This window comes from Procambarus clarkii, chromosome 36 (assembly GCF_040958095.1).
Source record: "Procambarus clarkii isolate CNS0578487 chromosome 36, FALCON_Pclarkii_2.0, whole genome shotgun sequence".
Classification (NCBI taxonomy): domain Eukaryota; kingdom Metazoa; phylum Arthropoda; class Malacostraca; order Decapoda; family Cambaridae; genus Procambarus; species Procambarus clarkii.
Window position 1 is genome coordinate 39045107 of NC_091185.1, and position 20236 is coordinate 39065342.

The 20236-nt window shown below is 44.5% G+C and overlaps 1 protein-coding gene across 1 annotated transcript in view; it reads right to left on the minus strand.

The window, feature by feature from the left end:
* Nucleotides 1-887: 887 nt before the first annotated feature.
* LOC138371774 (calponin homology domain-containing protein DDB_G0272472-like) overlaps nt 888-20236 on the minus strand; it is a 33657-nt gene continuing 14308 nt past the window's right edge. Inside the window, exon 7 of the mRNA XM_069336796.1 lies at nt 888-1036. Within this exon, the coding sequence (XP_069192897.1) occupies nt 888-1036 (149 nt within the window). The remainder of the gene's footprint in view (nt 1037-20236) is intronic.

The following is a 20236-nucleotide window of genomic DNA, read 5'->3' on the forward strand; positions in this document are numbered from 1 at the left end:
TATATATATATATATATATATATATATATATATATAATATATATATATATATATATGTCGTACCAAGTAGCCAGAATGCACTTCTCGGCCTATTATGCAAGGCCCAATTTGCCTAATAAGCCAAGTTTTCCTGAAATAATATATTTTATCTATTTTTTTTCTTATGAAATGATAAAGCTACCCATTTCATTATGTATGAGGTCAATTTTTTTTTATTGGAGTTAGATATATGATGTACATTATATTAACATTAAAATTAACGTAGATATATGACCGAACCTAACCAACCCTACCTAACCTAACCAACCCTACCTAACCTAACCAACCCTACCTAACCTAACCTATCTTTATAGGTTACGTTAGGTTAGGTAGCCGAAAAAGTTAGGTTAGGTTAGGTAGGTTAGGTAGTCGAAAAACAATTAATTCATGAAAACTTGGCTTATTAGGCAAATCGGGCCTTGCATAGTAGTCCGAGAAGTGCGTTCTGGCTACTAGGTACGACATATATATTGTCTTCTTTCAGAGTCTGGTAGTCATTCTCAGACGCCAAAGTACTGAGTGTAACTGCAGCTCTACCTGTAAGATGTACTCTGAGAAGGGTTGCCCATTAGTCGGCAGGCCAACTAAGTTGATTAGCAAGAGTCTCAAAGGTGGTGAAAAATACATCAACTTCTGTCTCTACGAATGGTGGCATTAACTTACTAGCATGTGAGATATTGAAACTGACAGGAAGATTAGCGGTAGCTTGCTGGCGTTGAGCGAGGTGTGTAGTTTCCAACGCGAATTCTTGTTGACGACATTCCATAGCCAGAGCTGCTTGTTGTTTGTCATGCTCGCGTTGCATCTCCAATTGGCGTTGTTTTGTTTCACGCTGTATTCGCTCACGTTCACGGAGTATTTGCAATCTCACGTTCCTTGAGAGGGATTTCACGTTCCTGTTCTTCTTTCATCAAGGCGGCTTCCTCTTTCCTCAGTTGTAGAGCTTCTTTTTGTTGTTCGCGTTCGATCTTGGCAAGCTCTAGTTTCAGTTTCAGAGCTGCCAAATCAGGTTTATCTGCAATAAAGTAAGTTTCGTGAGTTTCAGAGTCAATCTTACCTTCCTCTAAGAGATGATCCAGTAACAGGTTATGTAGTTCATTTTTGTTGGCTTGGTAGGGAACTTCTAGTTGATACTCATGTGCAAGAGTTTGTAATTCAGTCCTCTTGGCACGACTTAAGGTCCCTATTTCACCTGCTGGATCTGCACGGAAAGCTTGGAGACGAAACATGGTGAAATTAGCAAATAAATGCACAACGAATATACTGTTGTGATATGGTGAATGTCAGAAACAGGACAACGTGGCAACTGGTACCTATCCTGTGGAATCGTTAACAATTAATGCTAATTTGAAGATGGTAAATAATTAATATATCAAGGTCGCAGGAATTCTTGTACCCGGTACTCAATGTAAGAGCATAAGGACAAGAAAATCCTACTAAATAAGCGAAACTGAGTTTCTAAAACAAATGAAACAGTTAATTGCCTCAAAAGTGAATTAGGTAGTCCAAGAATGTAGGCATACCTTGCCGAGTCTCTATAGGACATAAGCAAGTTTTTCCCTCTGAAATGAAATATGATACTTACAGAATTAGCGAACTTTTGTGCTCTGAAAAAGATGGCTAATTCCCTACCAATGTAAATATCATCATCTCTGACCGACGTGTAGGGGTGCGAGGTGTCAACTGGTGACGAGAACTGCTGCTGAGGTCCCAATTCAGCAACTAAAGTTCGTGCGAGAGGAACTATGGCCCTCTTTATCCACCTACCGTCGATTTGCAGAAGATTAGGTGCACTTGACCCGGGGACAGACCACAGTACCAGGGTACCAATATGATGATCTGCCGAAAATATGAGAAATATCCTAGGGATAAAAGATGGTAAACACGAGTAATAACACGGAGGGAGAGATGACCAATTAAGAGAATGACTGAGGCCTACAGTCACCACGTATTCCAAAGTTGTCTCACCTTCACCATATGCTATTCTCGGAATGCACAATACACACAGTACCATATGAAAATAAAATTGAACATTGAATATAGTGAAAAGCTACTTTACCAAAGCCAAGTACGCTTACCACAAATTTACGATCTGGTACCAGTACCTGAGTGAAGCTCCGTGGACAGGCCCCCATGAAATGTGACGGTAAAGCGTTACATTTCATGGGGGCCTGTAATCATATAATTATATATAATCATATTGACATACCATAGATAAATGTAGTAAGTCTCAATACAAAGGAAATACTGAATCCACTAAACCCAAACTGACTCCTCCTAAGTCCGGTAAGCCTGTGATGAATGTTGGTGTTCATGTTAATGATCTTTCTCTTTTCACAGGGTTCTTTTGAGCGTAGTCATCAGACTATTAAAGCACTCCTGAAGAAGTTTTGCAATGAAACCTCTAAGGATTGGGATAAGCAAATTGATTTCATAATGTGCATCTATAGAAGTCTTCCCAATGAGTCTCTAGGAGTATCTCCTTACGAGATGCTCTACGGACGTAAGTGCCGTACTCCTCTCAAAGCTTTTAAAGACTCTCTACGTGATGCCACCTTCAGTGAGCATCAGAATGTGCCCCAGTTTCTTCAAAACCTGCAACACATTCTAGAGAGGGTACATAACTTTGCCAAGGATAATCTATTGAAAGCACAGAGGATGAAGATTCATTACGACCAGACCAGCAAAGTAAGGAAATTTAAATCGGGAGACTTCGTGCTTGCCTATTTCCCTATCCCAGGTTCTCCTTTGCAAAACAGGTTTTCAGGACCCTACCGCATCAAGGAGTGCAGAAACAACCACAACTACGTTCTAGAGACTCCAGATAGGCGGCGGAAGACCCAGTTGTGCCACGTCAACCTCCTGAAGCTATATAACGGTACTCCTCCCACTGTATTAATAACATATTCTTTCTTTAAAGAGCCATACATCCACAGTGAGACCTTGCCTGCTTGTCCTCCCGAAAGCACTGACACTGAGTCAGCGCTTTCCAATTCAGAAATCCTAACTGATCTTCATAATTATTTTCAGGACAATCATAGTGCACCTCTCATCAAGATCTTCAAGGAGCATCAGGAGTTGTTCCGAGATGATCCACAGGAGTGTAATGTAACTCAGCACGACATCCAACTGCTCCCTGACACCCGGCCGGTTCGTCAACCCTTCTACCAAATCAGCCCTAGCAAGAAGGAAGTCATGCGTGCTGAGGTGCAGTACCTCCTGGATCATGGACTGGCTACACCTTGTGAGGCCCCCTGGGCCTCACCTGTATCTTGGTGCCAAAACCCCAAGGTAAGGTTAGCCTGTGCACGGACTACCGTAAATTAAATAATGTGACTGTGAAGGATGCATACCCCTTGCCACGGATAGATGACATCCTTGACGCCATTGGTAATGCCTAGTACTTGTCCCAAGTGGACTTGCTCAAGGGGTATTACCAAGTAAGTAAGTAAGTAATTATCAAAAGAAGGCACCAAACCGGGAAGGCTATGTAGCACCATCAAATACGCAAAATAATCAGAGGGCGCTAAATATCACCAAGGATGCCAATACGAGAACAAAAACGCATAAGGCGAACGATATCAAAAGTATCCGAGTCACCAAGAATTCTATCGAGGGACAGGTGACCGCGAGGGGCGGTCGGAAAGCAAGACACACGCTCGTCCTGGAAGTCAGGACATTCAAGAAGGACATGCACGACCGTAAGAGGGACAATGCAACTAGGACAATAAGGAGCAGGGCGGCGCTCCATCAAGTGACCATGGGTTAAGCGAGTATGGCCAATACGCAACCTCGCCAGAGCTGTTTCCCACCGCCGGTTACGGTGGAAGGAGGACGGCCACGAGGAAACACAACATTTAAGAGTACGTAGCTTGTTACCAGTAACAGACAACCAAGAAGCCTGCCAACGGGTAAGAACTGAGGAATGGATAACTGGGTAAAAGTCGGAATACGGTATGCCTTTACGAGAGATGGGACAAGAGCGGACAGCTTCCTTAGCGGCAGCATCCGCACGCTCATTTAAAGACACACCAATATGGCTGGGAACCCAACAAAACTCAACCGACTTAAATTTACTGTGAACGAGAAACAGCCAATGCTGGATCTCGACAACTACTGGATGAACCGGATTAAAGGACCCGAGAGCCATGAGGGCACTACGAGAGTCAACAACAACCACAAAGGAAGACTGACAACGAGAAAGCAGGAGACGAAGAGCATAGAGAATAGCATAAAGTTCTGCTGTAAAGATGCTAGTCTCCGGAGGCAAGCGACACATATAAGTGCGATCAGGAAAAACAACAGAGTAGCCAACACCGTCCGCTGACTTAGACCCATCGGTGAAGACAGAAACGGAGCGGAAGTGAGAAGAAAAGTGCTCGAGGAAAAGGCGTTTTAGAACCGTAGGAGGGGTAAAAGCTTTAGTGATACGGGTCAAGGAAGTACAAAACCGCGGAAGAGGGACCCTCCACGGGGGCAAAGAAGGAACAACACGAGGAGAAACATCAGAAATACGAACGGAGAGAGAATCCTGTAGGCGAGATAACCGGACAGAAAGAGGGAGGTGGTGAAGAGGAACAGGAACCGCAGGAGGGGTAAAAGTTAAAGCACGATAGAGGCGAGAGGAAGGATGTTGCAAGGACCGCGCAAGATAGCGAAGACAGTAGCGATCACGGCGGTCCTGGAGAGACAGGAAGCCAGTGTCAACATACAAGCTAAGGATGGGAGTCGAACGAAAGGCACCAGAACTGAGGCGCAACCCAGTATGGTGCAAAGCATCAAGACGGCGAAGAGTAGAAGGAGAAGCAGACGAGTAAGCAGGGCAACCATAATCGAGCTTAGACAGGACGAGAGAGGAATGTAAAGCAAGGAGAGTGCGCCTATCTGCCCCCCAAGAAGTATGGGACAAGACCCGAAGGAGGGTAAGGGCCTTAGAGCACTCAACACGGAGGTAAGAGATATGGGGAGACCAAGACAAACGAGTGTCAAGGAATAACCCCAAAAGCTTCGCGGAATCTTTGTATTCAAGGGGATGACCATAAAGTGACAAAGAGGGACGAAGAACAACCCGTTTCCGCGTAAAAGTCATGGCACAAGTCTTAGAAGTAGAGAACTTGAAGCCATGACCTGTGGCCCAAGACGACACGGCATCAATTGCAAGTTGAAGCCGGCGTTGAAGGAGAGGCGAATCATCACCCTGACAACAAAGGGTAAGATCATCGACATAGAGAGCGGAGAAGACACCAGAAGGAAGAGAGGAAAGAAGACCATTGAGGGCAACAAGAAAAAGAGTAGTGCTCAGAACACTACCCTGGGGCACACCTTCGTATTGCTGAAAAGAGGGAGAGAGAGCGGTACCAAGGCGCACCCGAAAGGAACGACGAGAGAGGAAGCTGCGGAGAAAGAGAGGGAGATGACCACGAAGGCCAAAAGAATGAAGTTGAGATAGGATATGATAACGCCAAGTGGTGTCGTAAGCCTTTTCTAGGTCAAAAAGGACGGCAACAACGGAGGTCTTCGCAGCAAAAGCAGTACGAATATAGACCTCCAAGTTCACCAGGACATCTGTCGTGCTGCGGCACTTGCGGAAACCAAATTGAGAAGGGGAGAGGAGGTGATGGTGTTCCAGGAACCACATCAGACGAACGTTAACCATACGTTCAAAGAGTTTGCAGACACAACTTGTGAGAGCAATAGGGCGAAAGTCCTTAGGGGAAGTACCCAGAGACCCCGGTTTGCGAACAGGGAGGACAACGGCATCGAGCCAGTCCTCAGGCACTGACGACGACTCCCAGATCCGATTATACAGACTCAGTAAATACTGAGACGTGCTCGGAGGGAGATGGCGAAGCATCTCATAATGAATACCATCGGAGCCCGCCGCCGTAGAACCGCAGAGGGCCAGGGCAGAACGAAGTTCAGAGAGAGAGAAGGGATCATTATAGGGAAGCTGAAGATGAGTGCAGAAATCTAAAGGACGAGACTCAAGGACAGGTTTACGAAGAAGGAAAGATTGGGGAAGATGAAGACCAGAGCTAACAGAAGAAAAATGGGAACCCAGTTCCGAAGCGACCTGCAACGGGTCCGCCACAAGAGTATCATGGAGGTGAAGGACCGGTGAAACATCGGGAACGAACTTACCCGCTATCTTGCGGATACGCTTCCAGATCTGGGCCAGAGGGGTCTCGGACGTAATTGTTGAGACATAAGATGCCCAACATTCACGTTTAGCCGTACGGATGGCCCTACGGGCCACCGCACTCGCTTTCCGAAAGAAAAGAAAAGAATCGGTCATCTGCCTACGGCGGTGCCTCTTCCAGGCTGCACGCTTACAGCGGACAGCCCGAGCACAGTCCGCATTCCACCAGGGAACGCACTTCCGTGGACCCCGAGAGGAAGAGCGAGGAATAGAGCGGAGGGCAGCGTTGAAGACAGTGTCATGAAAAAGGAGGAGAGCGCGAGAGAGAGGCAGAAGGGAGAGGTCAGGGAGAGCAGCACTGAGGGTAAATAGGGTCCAGTCTGCCTTAGCAAACTGCCACCTAGGGAAAGAGAGGGAAGGGCGAAAAGAGAAAAAGGAAACAAGGATGGGGAAATAATCACTTCCATGGAGGTCATCAAGAACCTGCCACGTGAAATCTAAGTAAAGAGAAGAAGAGCAGAGAGAAAGATCAAGACAAGAAAGGGTGCGAGTCCGAGAGTCCAAATGAGTGGGCTCACCAGAATTCAGAAGAGACAGGGAAGAAGAGAGGAGAAACGGCTCAAGGAGGCGACCCCGGGTATTCGTCAGAACGGCACCCCAAAGAGAATGACGACAATTGAAGTCACCCAGCAGGAGCACAGGCTCCGGCAAGGAGTCCAGGAGGTGTTTCAAATCAGGAAGAGAGAGCGGGACACTCGGGGGGAGATAAATGGAACAAACTGTGTACCATTTCCCCACAAAGATACGAGCAGCAGAACAATGGAGAGGCGAAGGAAAAAGTAAAGGAACAAAGTGAACATCAGCCCGAATCAAAAGAGCAGAAGAATTAGAAGCCCCAGCAATGGCTGGGGGGGGGGGAGAGAAAGGAATAGCCACGAAAACGACCAGGACGAGCACCAAGCATTGGCTCCTGGAGACAGACACAAAGGGGCGAAAACCGCGAAATCAGAAGTTGGAGTTCAAGGAAATTGGCGTAATAACCTCGAACGTTCCATTGAAGAATGGACAACGACGAGAAGAGAAAGGACAAAAACAGAGAACAAGGAAGAAACAAAGGCGAAAGACCAACAGAGCACGTTAAAGAATATCAGGGTCAGCAAAGTCAGGGTTAGGGGGCATGGGTAAACTGAGCAAAGACGGAGGGAAGGAAACGGGAGAACAGAGCAGAGGTGGGCGGGCAGGGTCTGGAGGAGGAGGAGGAAGAGGAGGAGACAACGGAGAGGAGCCGTCAAGGACAGCAGCAGGAGGAGGGGGAGTAGAAAGAGGGGAGCGCACCCCAGCAAGAGCAGCAACCGAAAGGGAAGCAGGGGCCAAAGAAACCTCCATAGCAGGAACAGGGGGCGCAAGCACTGAAACGGGAGGGGAAGGAGCAACAGAGCCAGAAGGAGGAGCTGAGGAAGAAAGCGAAGCCTTCTTACCCGCCGGGGAAGAGGAAGGAGAGGAGCCAGGCTTACGCTTCTGACTTAAAGAGACCGGTGTCCCAGCAACTACGTACCGGGCAACGGATTCCAGTGTCTCAACAGGAGAAGCCGAACGAGAGCACACACGACGGCCGTTAGGAGAGCGATGGACATCCGCCCGCACCGACAGGCGGTGGGGAGAGCCAATAGATGGAGGAAGAGGATGGGAAGGAGGATCGGAGGGGGACGAGGAAGAAGACACAGAAGACACGACAGACCGGGTAGAAGGAAGGGGAACCCCAGACAGAGGACCAGGAGGAGGATCCTTCGGGAGAGAACCCAAAGGAACAGAGGAGGGGGCAGTGGGCGCATCAGGGTCCAAGGCCCGGAAACGGTTGTGAGTCTGAGGAAGGCGGGAAGGACGAGGAGAGGAAGAGCGCAACACGCGAGCATAAGAGATATTAGCATAAGGCGGGAGCCGGCGAACCTGGCGCCTCGCCTCAGGAAAAGATAAACGCTCCCGGTGCTTCAGGTTGAGGACGGCTGCCTCAAGCTTGTAATGGACACACGCACGGGAGAAGGTAGGATGGGCCTCACCGCAGTTGAGGCAACGAGCCTGGGGAGAAGTGCACTCCGACTTAGAGTGACCCTCGCCACCACACAAAGGACAGAGAGAGACAGTCCCGGAGCAGCGGAGGGCACCATGCCCAAACCTCCAGCACTTGTTGCAGAGCCGAGGAGAAGGAATGTACTCCTGGACAGAGCACCTGGCACCAGCAAGAATGACAGAGGGTGGAAGGGTCCTACCATCAAAGGTAATCTTCACAACCCGGAGGGGTTGACGGCGACTACCACGAGGGGGACGAGTAAACGTGTCCACCTGGAGAATAGAATGGCCCTGGGCAGCGAGGATATGGCGAATATCGTCGTGGCAGTCGCGCAGGTCCCGAACACCGGTTGCAACATGGGGCGGGAGCAAAATAGTGCCAACACTGGCATTCAATTGAGCGTTCTTCGAGACCCGAACGGGGGTCTCGCCAAGGCAGGATAAGGCAGCCAAGCGGGAAGCAGCATCCTGAGAAGGAGCAGCAACGACACGTGTACCGAGACGAGTGGGGTTGAAAGTAATGGAGGCATCCACGGAATCAATGAGATGTCGATGAAGGGAGAAATCGTCAGGAGGCGCAGAATCAAGAGGGAGGAGATAAAAATATTTGGCCCACGAAGCGGGACCAAACAAGGCTTGATAGGTAGCAGAACTGGAAGGAATCGAGCGAGGGCGGCCGTGACGAGGACGGCGGTGAGAACCCCCAGAGAGAGAGGGGTTAAAAGGCGCAGTAGTTACAACTAGAGAAGGAGCCGCGCCAGGGAACGAGGTAGTCGCCACTGGGGGCTTGGGGCTCGACCCAACCACAGAGGAGGGAGGGGAGCCAGGGGAAGGAGTCAGAGAGGCCAAAGGAGGAGCAAGGTCGGGGCCCAATGCAGCGGAGGCTACAGAGCCCGGTCTTCCAATACGGACCGACTCGGGGGCTTGGTCGCCCACCCCACGAGCCTGAAAAGGTAAGCCAGAAGCAGCCGAAACAGGGGTTATCATCTTGACGAAATTAAGAATTCACTCACGAATGTGCCCCCACACCCACCATGGAGCCACAATTAGAGGCAGGACACCCAACAAGAAGCTATCGCCGATCTTGTCGGGGCCTCCTAGGGGTGCGTCGTGAGTATACGCCCCACAAACGCCACCTTAAGAAACCGACAGTCCGTCGAGATCGGGTTCAGTGACGAAGAGGGGATTGACAATAAAAGGTTCCCCTCGCTCTCGACGTCGGGTACTGCAGTTCTACGGGTGCATGAGTATGCCTCCTCAAGCACCCGGGCGTCAAAATAGAAGAAGTCCATGGAAGAACCAGAACGAGCAAAAGGTCGGCAGGAAACGGCAAGCAGATAGGAGAAGAGGGGGGAGAAAAACGAAACAGAAGGAAAAGGAAAAGGTGCCCAGCAGAATTGGAGAGGACGGCAGCAGGAGCACAAGGCTAGAAAAGGACAGAGGACTGTCCTAAGGAGCATCACACTCCAGCAGCCGCCCACGAAGCCCCCACACGGCGACAACGAGCTGAGCGGGGAGGGGGGGGGGGGGGTATTACCAAGTGTGTTTAACAGAGCGAGCCAAAGAAATATCTGCCTTTATCACTCCCTTTGGACTTTTCAGGTATTAACGCCTTCCTTTTGGACTATGTAATGCCCCGGCCACCTTTCAGAGAGCTGTCAACCGCGTCATCCAGGGCTTGGATAACACCTACGCCTATTTGGATGATATCGTTGCAGCATCCAACACCTAGAGCGAACATCTGCTCCAGCTACAACGACTGTTCGCCAAGTTCCTGACAGCCGGCCTCACCAGCAACCTGGGCAAGTCCACATTTGCCAAAGGTAAAGTGCGTTATCTGAGTCATGTAATAGGGAGTGGCAGCCTAGCTCCGTTAAATACACACACTCAAGCCATCAAGTATTATCCACAGCCTGACACCAGGAAGCAGCTCCTGCGCTTCCTTGGTCTTGCCTCCTACTACTATAGGTTTGTGAAGAATTTTAGTACGGTAGCAACACCATTAATCACTTTAACCAGTCCCAAGCAACGGTATAATTGGACCATTCAGCAAACCGTTGCTGTCGAACAACTCAAATTCCTCCTCTGTTCTAATCCTATTCTCGCCTCGCCAGATATCAACAAGCCTTTCATCCTTCATGTCGACGCCAGTGGTACCGGCATCGGGGGGTGTCCTGATGCAGCAACGAGGCGAGGAGGTTCTACCTGTCTGTTGGAAATTTTCAACACTGAATACAACATTGTTGTCTTCTCATTAATTATTACTAATTCTACTAATCATTGTAGTAAGTAAAATTAACACAACGTAGAATTCACATGTACTAATAATTACATCTGTACAATAGGCTAGAATTCTTACGTCACCCGACGCCAGTATTGCGTCAGATTTCATTGTAATAAACACATTTATATCCAATGTGCCTGAGAATTGAATTCGATTCTCTATAACAAACGGTGTTCTGTGTGATAATTAATTACAGATAAACTGACCTCCAACTAAAGCCGAATAGAGCATTTAAAGTTATAGCAGTTATCTAGTAACCAAAATTAACGTCACGCGTGAATGCCATGGAGAGACATTAATTCTTCTCCATTATACGTTTACTATCAAAGCACTGGCAAATAATAATATTTAACTCTTCCAAATAATAAACCCGTCCTAACCCGAGCATTTCAAGCACAACCGCGAGAAATGATAATATCCATAATGATAATTTGGTTAATAAACGCGGGACGCGGAGCGGTGCGGGAGAAGACGCCAGTGCACGTGCTGAAACGCTCCCGAGCGGACCTGTTCACGTGTTGCTCACGAGGAGACGCCATTACCCAGTCATCAGGGTAAACGCTATCCATTCTCCAGAAGAAAGTCGCCACTGTGAGGCGTGAAGAGCCTTGCAGACAATACCTTCACCTGGTGTCAGTGTCATTCACGGAACCTGTTAAATTTTGGTTCTTTGTGACTCCACGTGACCGGCCAGTGAAGCGCGTCATTATCCAGGATAGGCTAAGCCAGAGCCTGGGACGCGAATTTCGGCAAGCCTAAACTTACACAGTGCCCATATTAGCTAAGTATCTTATCCTTATTTGATGCATCTGATAGGGTGTAGACTTATAGCTGGGTAGCTTGTCGTGACGACGTATAACAACAATAAATCACAGGTCATTATCCTTCATTTATCATTAATATTAATTTATTGAGCATAGAAATCCAGTAGTTTAATTTGTTGCTACTGTAAACATTTATTTTGCAGCGTGTGAGAAGAATTCTCCGAGCTGTCCTTTCTCATGTTAATCAACTCCTAGTGTTCCATGCCGAGTCCAGGAGAATCAGAGGAAGCGTCGTGACTAACTTCTAAGGAATCGTCATTAAGCTAAGATTCTTTTGTATTCCTCTAAATTATTATCTGTACTCTTTTACATGCAGAACTCTGTTTATTGGATTAACATGTGTTTATTATGATTATTATTATTATGTTCATAATCTATGTTCCCATTAATGATAACGATAATGATTTCATAAGTATTCATAGGATTAGATTATTATACATTGGATTAGTGAACGAACCACACTAGTTCCTGGACGTACTGAGTTCCAGTAATAACCCCCCAATGTAGGTGTTTGAGGTTTGATTCATTTAATTATACAGCCCATTAATTATTTCTATGATCATATTCTGTAGTATCTTATCCATAGTTACTGGTTCATCTAGGAATTATCTAATGATCATAATCTCACAGTTTCCCTCTTTACTTTAAAAGCGGGTGATCCTTCGTAATTTAGTTTACTATATTAATATTTAAATAATTAGATTCAAGCCCCAAATGTCCCACATTATGGTCCTTATCGAACCGGATAGGCATTAAATTTATAATTACAAATATTAATCATTAATAACTAATCCTTGTGTGATATAAGCTAGACTAACTATTTAATTAATTGTGTCAACTAACAGTGTAACACATCAGTTAGTCTAAATCACACTAACACATTGCTACTTTCACCTCATGTATAAGGTAGCTTTAGTGGGACACAGTTAATTACCCACAACACTTAGACCTATACCTCATACAGAAGTATGAATCTTTAGGTCACCAGGAGGAACAGCTCATAACCTTTATATGTTTTCACTTGTGTGTGTAAGTGCACTCTTATAAAAACAAAAAACCCAAAAATACAGCACAATTATATTCACCTTACTGCACCACAATAATCTTTACCAATATTATTAGGTAGAATTTAGGCTGAGATTGTGCTGAAATTGGTACAAACCCAGACTAAATAAATTTATAGTTCTTAATTAGGAATTATCACGACTAGAATTAAGTTAGTCAGTAGTGTATGTATTATACTATTTGTGCTGACCCTATCCAGGGTGGGATTAAACTTTGAGATAACTCTGATTGGAGTGTCTTCATAATATTTCTCTTGTATTCATTATTTTGTGTGTCTATTTTGTGTATTGCTGGATAATCTCCATTAACTCTGATGGTGATATAGAAGAGCTAACCGGACGAGAACTAATGGTGAAGTTCAGACAGTGCACAAAATATCTAGCTACTTGTTGTTAGGTAGGTACATTTAACCTCAAGTGAGGTAAAGTATTAATTAGCCACTTTAAATTAGGCTACATTTAATGTTACTTGTCTACTAATGAACAAGTACCCAAGCTTCATTAGTGATACATATACTAATCCCATGAAGTTTGGACCCAAGCCCAACATGGCTACTCCTGAGCAATTAAGGAGAACCTACATTGGCCTTAAAGGTCATTTGACCAGATTAATTAACAAGGCTGAGAACTTATCTAAAGATATTCCCATTGACTCTTATCACTTAGAGACATCAGTTAGAGTAGCTGATCTGAAATTTGATCAAGTCAAGTCTACAAGTCAGTCTTATATTGCTCTAATAAATACTGTAGAAACCGATCCTGATGAAGTAAGTCAAATTGTAGACGGTATCTCCCAGTACGAAGAGGAGACTCGAGATATAATTATCTAAATTAGCAAAACAATCTGGATCCAATGCCAGTAACACGGGGTCTCACTTCAATAATCAACTACCAGAGGTTCGTCTACCTACTTTAGACTTACCTACATTTTCAGGATTAGATACAGAAAGTTGGGACGATTTCTGGAGTAAATCCGTAGATGCGGTAGACTCTAAAGCTAACGTTCCTCAAACCACCAAATTCACTTATTTACAAGGCCTGTTACGAAATGAAGCCTTGAAAGTGATCTCTAATATAACACTGACCAGTGATGGGTACACATCAGCTGTTCAATTGCTCAAAACTAACTACGATAACACGGAGAGAACTGTTACTGTCTTAGTTCAAAAATTGCTAGATTTACCTTCTGCTAATAATTCCACAGAGTCTCTCCAAAATTTCAGACTAGAGTTAGAGTCTTTACTCAAGGCCTTAAGCCTTAAAGTCCAAATTCAGTCAGCTGAATGGATGACTAAAGTAGTTGTTAGGCGAAAGTTGCCAGGAGAAACTTTAGATAAGTTGTGTACTATGTACAATAAGACCTTTCTGACTTTGAAAGAGATCACAGAAGGTCTTCATACCTTAGTCGAGAGACAAAGAGCCAACCAAGACGGGGAGAAAGTTTCAAACTCCTCTACTAACTCCCATCGTAACTCAGCTCAAGTTGACACTTCAGTCAAACCAAAAATGACTTTAAATAAGTCTAATAAATATAAATCCAAAACTACTACATCCACTGGGAAAAGAAGTGGAAATGTAGGTACATATTCGGTGTCTCCTTCTGAGATAACCAATGACTTGTCTACTAAAGAGACTAAGTCTATTAACCAGAGAAGGTGTCTGTTCTGCAATCAGGGACACACCACTTATCAATGCTCTGTTTATCCTACTTATACTGTTAGGGTTAAAAGGTTACAAGAATTGCACAAGTGCATGGGCTCTCATGATCCCAAGAAATGTGCAGTGCAGCTACGTTCCTGCAACAGATGTAACCAAGGTGTACCCCACTATGCCTTATGTAGAAAATCTTCTACACCAACCATGACCACTGGGGAGAATTCTACGAATTCTACCGCAGTGCAATATTGCAAAGTGCATCAAGAAGTAAATGTACTTGCTACTGAGTGAGGCAATAATACTTCTCTGCCTACAGCTCAACTTAGACTAATAAACCGAAGATCTAGAATTAACACTAGAGATCTTTTTGACCAAGGTTCACAGAAAACCTTCATTACACAACAGTTGGTAGATGAGTTAAATTTAAAACCTGCCAAAGGTGTGAGGTTAAATATTTCTGGTTTCTTGTCAAATAGTGGACCTCGTGACTACAAGGTAGTTAAAGTATTAGTAAGACTCGGATCTTCTACTAGTCCAATACAAGCGGTAGTAGTAAACTTCCTACAGACCTGCAGGTCACAGGATTAGCTCGCACTGCGAGACATCTTAGACGAAACCGCGTGAGGCTAGCAGATTATAAAATAAATTCTGACTGCCTCACAGATGTTGGAATACTTATAGGCGCGAATCATTATTACAAGTTTATAACTGGATGCACTAGACAACACGGAATGAATTTGTTGTCGTCCGCAGGAGGCAAATTGCTTACAGGACCGGTGCTTTTCAGACAAGGTCCAGCGTCCACAAACCAACAATCTAATAACATAATAGTGGCGTGACTAGGCTTGGAACAGTCACCCCTACGTTTCAGGGAAATATCTGAGGATATTGAGTCTGACCCACCAATATATCGTCTGTGGGACTTAGACACTTTAGGCATTATCCCTGAACAACCAAGTCCTGATGATGCGTGGACTTACCAGCAATACCTGGATACAGTTGTCTATGAAAATAAACAATATTGGGTAAGACTCCCATGGAAGTTGGATCATCCACAACTTCCAGTAAATTATTTTATGGCAGCCTCACAATTGCAGTCTCAATTAACACGTCTACAGAAGCAGCCAGACAAACTGAACATGTATCATCAACTCATCCAACAACAACTGAACAGTAAATTTATTGAAGTTGTTGATAACGATGACCGAAAGATAGGTCATTATTTACCTCATCACGCGGTGGTGAAAGACTCATTGACAACACCTATTCGTATTGTCTTTAACTGTAGTGCTAAAGTAAAGCCAAGCAGTGTGTCCTTAAATGAATGTCTCCAAACGGGATCTAGCCTAACACAAAGGCTACATGATGTGCTGTTATGATTTCGCACAGGTATTTTCGCCTATACAGCTGATATCAGCAAAGCCTTTCTCCGAGTAGGTTTGCAGGAGGAAGATCGTAACTACACCAAATTCCTCTGGATTAAGGATCCACTGGATCCTAGCAGTGAAGTAATCACCTATCGTTTTGCCTCAGTATTATTTGGAGCTACGTCCTCACCGTTTCTTTTGCAAGCAACATTTGACACACATTTGAGGAAATCAAACAGCCCCTATAAGGCAGACATTAGCGACAACTTGTATGTCGACAATTTCCAAGGGACAACTACTGATCAAGCTGATCTGGTAGAAATCTACCATGAGGCTAACCGTGAACTATTAGGAGCCAATATGCCACTACAGTCATGGGCCTCAAATAATGAACTGCTCAACCAGGTAATCGAGAAAGAATTTCCAGGTTATCAGGTACCCAGTCAATTAAAGGTTCTAGGCGTGGAATGGAACACCAGTACTGACGAGATGAATGTCAAGTCAGTACAAACCGATAATTCAACCCTTACCATGAGAACACTGCTCTCGTTTGTCAGTCAACCATTTGACCCTTTAGGCCAACTTAGTCCTATATTAATAAGGGGCAAACTCCTAATGCAGGAGTGCTGGCAGAAACATATGGGATGGGATGATCCGTTACCAAGTGAGTTACAAGCTAAATGGCAAATACTCTCAACGGATTTTAATCAGTTAGGCGTTTTGAAATTTCCTCGTAATGCTTCAGGACCAAACTTACCCACCACTTTACACGTTTTCTGCGATGCCTCTGGCAAAGCATATGGCGCAGTAGCCTATTTAGTTAATAGTGCACAATCAATTTTGCTCACATCTAAAGCAAGAGTTGCTCCCATTAAGAAGAGATCTTTGCCTCAAATGGAGTTGACTGCATTGCTGGTGGGAGTAAGATTGGTTCATTGCCTGCCAAAGACACTCAATAATATCCACTTTGGTGAGATTGTAGTGTGGTCAGACAATGAGGCAGTCTTACAATGGGTAAGAAACAACAACAACAAAACTCCCTACGTCAGTAATCGTGTTAGGGAGATTCATGAGTTATCTGCTGGATATAAATTCAGACATGTTCCTACTAAGGACAATCCTGCAGATTATTTATCTCGAGGGTTAACATTAAAACAACTTGTCAAGTCTTCGCTGTGGTTCAATGGACCTTCATGGCTTGTTGGTGGTCAGTGGCCCAAACAAAAGCCACAAGTCATAGTGACCAATATCACCACTCCCATGAAAGAACCAGAACCTCAACGAACATTAGCCATTGATCCTCACCATTATTCTAACTTAAGCAAATTATTAAGAGTGACTGCACATGTGTTTGATTTTCTTGCTAAGATAGGAATTCGACATAAGTTTCCCAATCCCATCCTCTACTGGATCAAACGTGCACAACAAGAGACATGGAAGCGAATATGAAAATCTTCCAGATAAGTTAACTAAGTCTCTAGGTATCTGGTATGATGCCAACACTCATAATATACTAAGATGTGGAGGACGTTTGCTTCATGCAAAAATTGACTTGGACACAAAGAATAAAATTCTTCTACCTCGTCACCACATCATCACTAAACTTCTTGTTTTACATCACCATCAATATGGTACTTTACATGGTGGAGTGTTAGATACTCTCACCGACCTTAGACAAAAGTACTGGCTTCCTCAAGGTCGTCAGACAGTTAAGTCAATTATTAAATCTTGTGTAATCTGTAAGAGATACGACGCTAGAGTATGTCCTTACCCAGGACCTCCACCACTCCCAGAAGAGAGAGTGGTTCATCTTCGTCCTTTCGAAACCACTGGTGTTGATTACACAGGAGCCTTACTTCTCACTGGTAACCCAGATAATATACCAGTGAAGGCATACATTTGTCTCTTTACGTGTGCTACAACCAGAGGCGTACATTTAGAAGTCACTTCAGATATGAGTGCTGAAGCCTTCATCCAGGCTTTCCGAAGATTTGCTGCTCGCCGATCTTGTCCCAAATTAATGATATCGGACAATGGTTCCAATTTTGTGGCAGGAGAAACTTGTTTGCGAGAAGTCTGGAACCACCCAGAAGTACAGTCGGTTCTACAGAGACGACAATGTCACTGGAAATTCATAGCACCGAGAGCCCCTTGGCAAGGTGGGTTCTATGAGCAAATGGTAGGCACAGTCAAGAAGTGTCTAAGGAAAACTCTACACAGACAAAAGGTCAGTTACTCCGAACTCCAAACTATTGTTGTGGAAATCGAGGCGCGAGTCAATAACCGCCCAATAACCTACCTGTCTGATGATATCACCCAGAGAGAACCTCTGAGTCCCTCACACTTGATCCATGGAGGTCTACTGAGCCCTCTCATCCCTTTAGCCGAAGAGGACCCTGTAGACCCGTCACATGTGACCAGAGGAGACTTGGTGGAAAGCTACCAGCATCTCTCCAGAGTTATTAACAGGTGGAATGAGGTGTGGACTCGAGAGTACCTCACAGCTCTACGAGAGTACCACTACGGAGCTTCGAGTCCTTACAATAAAGTGCAATTAAAACCAGGGGACCTAGTACTAATTGCAGTGATGGACCAAGGTCAGAGTGGCCCATAGGCAAAATTGTTGCCATTCATCCAGATCATCAAGGTGTCCTAAGAGTAGTGAAAGTTTTATGCCGAGGCAACACTACTCTAAAAACTTTAGAGAAGCTGGTTCCTCTTGAATTGGCTGAGCGAGAATATCAGCCAGATCCAGCTTCCCCAGTAATTTCCGAGGACAGTAATTCTGATCCTCCGAGCAACCGCCCCACTAGAGCTGCTGCTCAACAATGTAGGCGGAATTTGCAAGCCTATTACAACTCTGAACAAGAGTAATTCCTATTACATCCAATTTAGATAACTATGATGATACTGCGGTGTGATATCACGTAACAAACCATTACAAGTCACTATGACCCAGGATATTCACATCACAGTAGATTCTGTTGTTTAAATTGTGTGATTTAAAATCTTTAATTATTGTGTAGGCTGTAAATAACATGTTTCATTTGACATGAAATTAGCAAGACTTAAGTTTCTTGTAAGTCCTTGATAAATACGGGACGTTCGTTATGTGTGTACTAACATACTAACATATTAACATACTAATATACTAATATTAATACCAACTTCGGGATAGGTCAGTACTCCACAGTACACTACGACCCTAGAATCCTCCCCCCGGAGTTATGTTGGAAATTTCCAACACTGAATACAACACTGTTGTCTTCTCATTAATTATTACTAATTCTACTAATCATTGTAGTAAGTAAAATTAACACAACGTAGAATTCACATGTACTAATAATTACATCTGTACAATAGGCTAGAATTCTTACGTCACCCGACGCCAGTATTGCGTCAGATTTCATTGTAATAAACACATTTATATCCAATGTGCCTGAGAATTGAATTCGATTCTCTATAACAAACGGTGTTCTGTGTGATAATTAATTACAGATAAACTGACCTCCAACTAAAGCCGAATAGAGCGTTTAAAGTTATAGCAGTTATCTAGTAACAAAAATTAACGTCACGCGTGAATGCCATGGAGAGACATTAATTCTTCTCCATTATACGTTTACTATCAAAGCACTGGCAAATAATAATATTTAACTCTTCAAAATAATAAACCCGTCCTAACCCGAGCATTTCAAGCACAACCGCGAGAAATGATAATATCCATAATGATAATTTGGTTAATAAACGCGGGACGCGGAGCGGTGCGGGAGAAGACGCCAGTGCACGTGCTGAAACGCTCCCGAGCGGACCTGTTCACGTGTTGCTCACGAGGAGACGCCATTACCCAGTCATCAGGGTAAACGCTATCCATTCTCCAGAAGAAAGTCGCCACTGTGAGGCGTGAAGAGCCTTGCAGACAATACCTTCACCTGGTGTCAGTGTCATTCACGGAACCTGTTAAATTTTGGTTCTTTGTGACTCCACGTGACCGGCCAGTGAAGCGCGTCATTATCCAGGATAGACTAAGCCAGAGCCTGGGACGCGAATTTCGGCAAGCCTAAACTTACACAGTGCCCATATTAGCTAAGTATCTTATCCTTATTTGATGCATCTGATAGGGTGTAGACTTATAGCTGGGTAGCTTGACGTGACGACGTATAACAACAATAAATCACAGGTCATTATCCTTCATTTATCATTAATATTAATTTATTGAGCATAGAAATCCAGTAGTTTAATTTGTTGCTACTGTAAACATTTATTTTGCAGCGTGTGAGAAGAATTCTCCGTGCTGTCCTTTCTCATGTTAATTAACTCCTAGTGTTCCATGCCGAGTCCAGGAGAATCAGAGGAAGCGTCGTGACTAACTTCTAAGGAATCGTCATTAAGCTAAGATTCCTTTGTATTCCTCTAAATTATTATCTGTACTCTTTTACATGCAGAACTCTGTTTATTGGATTAACATGTGTTTATTATGATTATTATTATTATGTTCATAATCTATGTTCCCATTAATGATAACGATAATGATTTCATAAGTATTCATAGGATTAGATTATTATACATTGGATTAGTGAACGAACCACACTAGTTCCTGGACGTACTGAGTTCCAGTAATAACCCCCCCCCAATGTAGGTGTTTGAGGTTTGATTCATTTAATTATACAGCCCATTAATTATTTCTATGATCATATTCTCTAGTATCTTATCCATAGTTACTGGTTCATCAAGGAATTATCTAATGATCATAATTTCACAGTTTCCCTCTTTACTTTAAAAGCGGGTGGTCCTTCGTA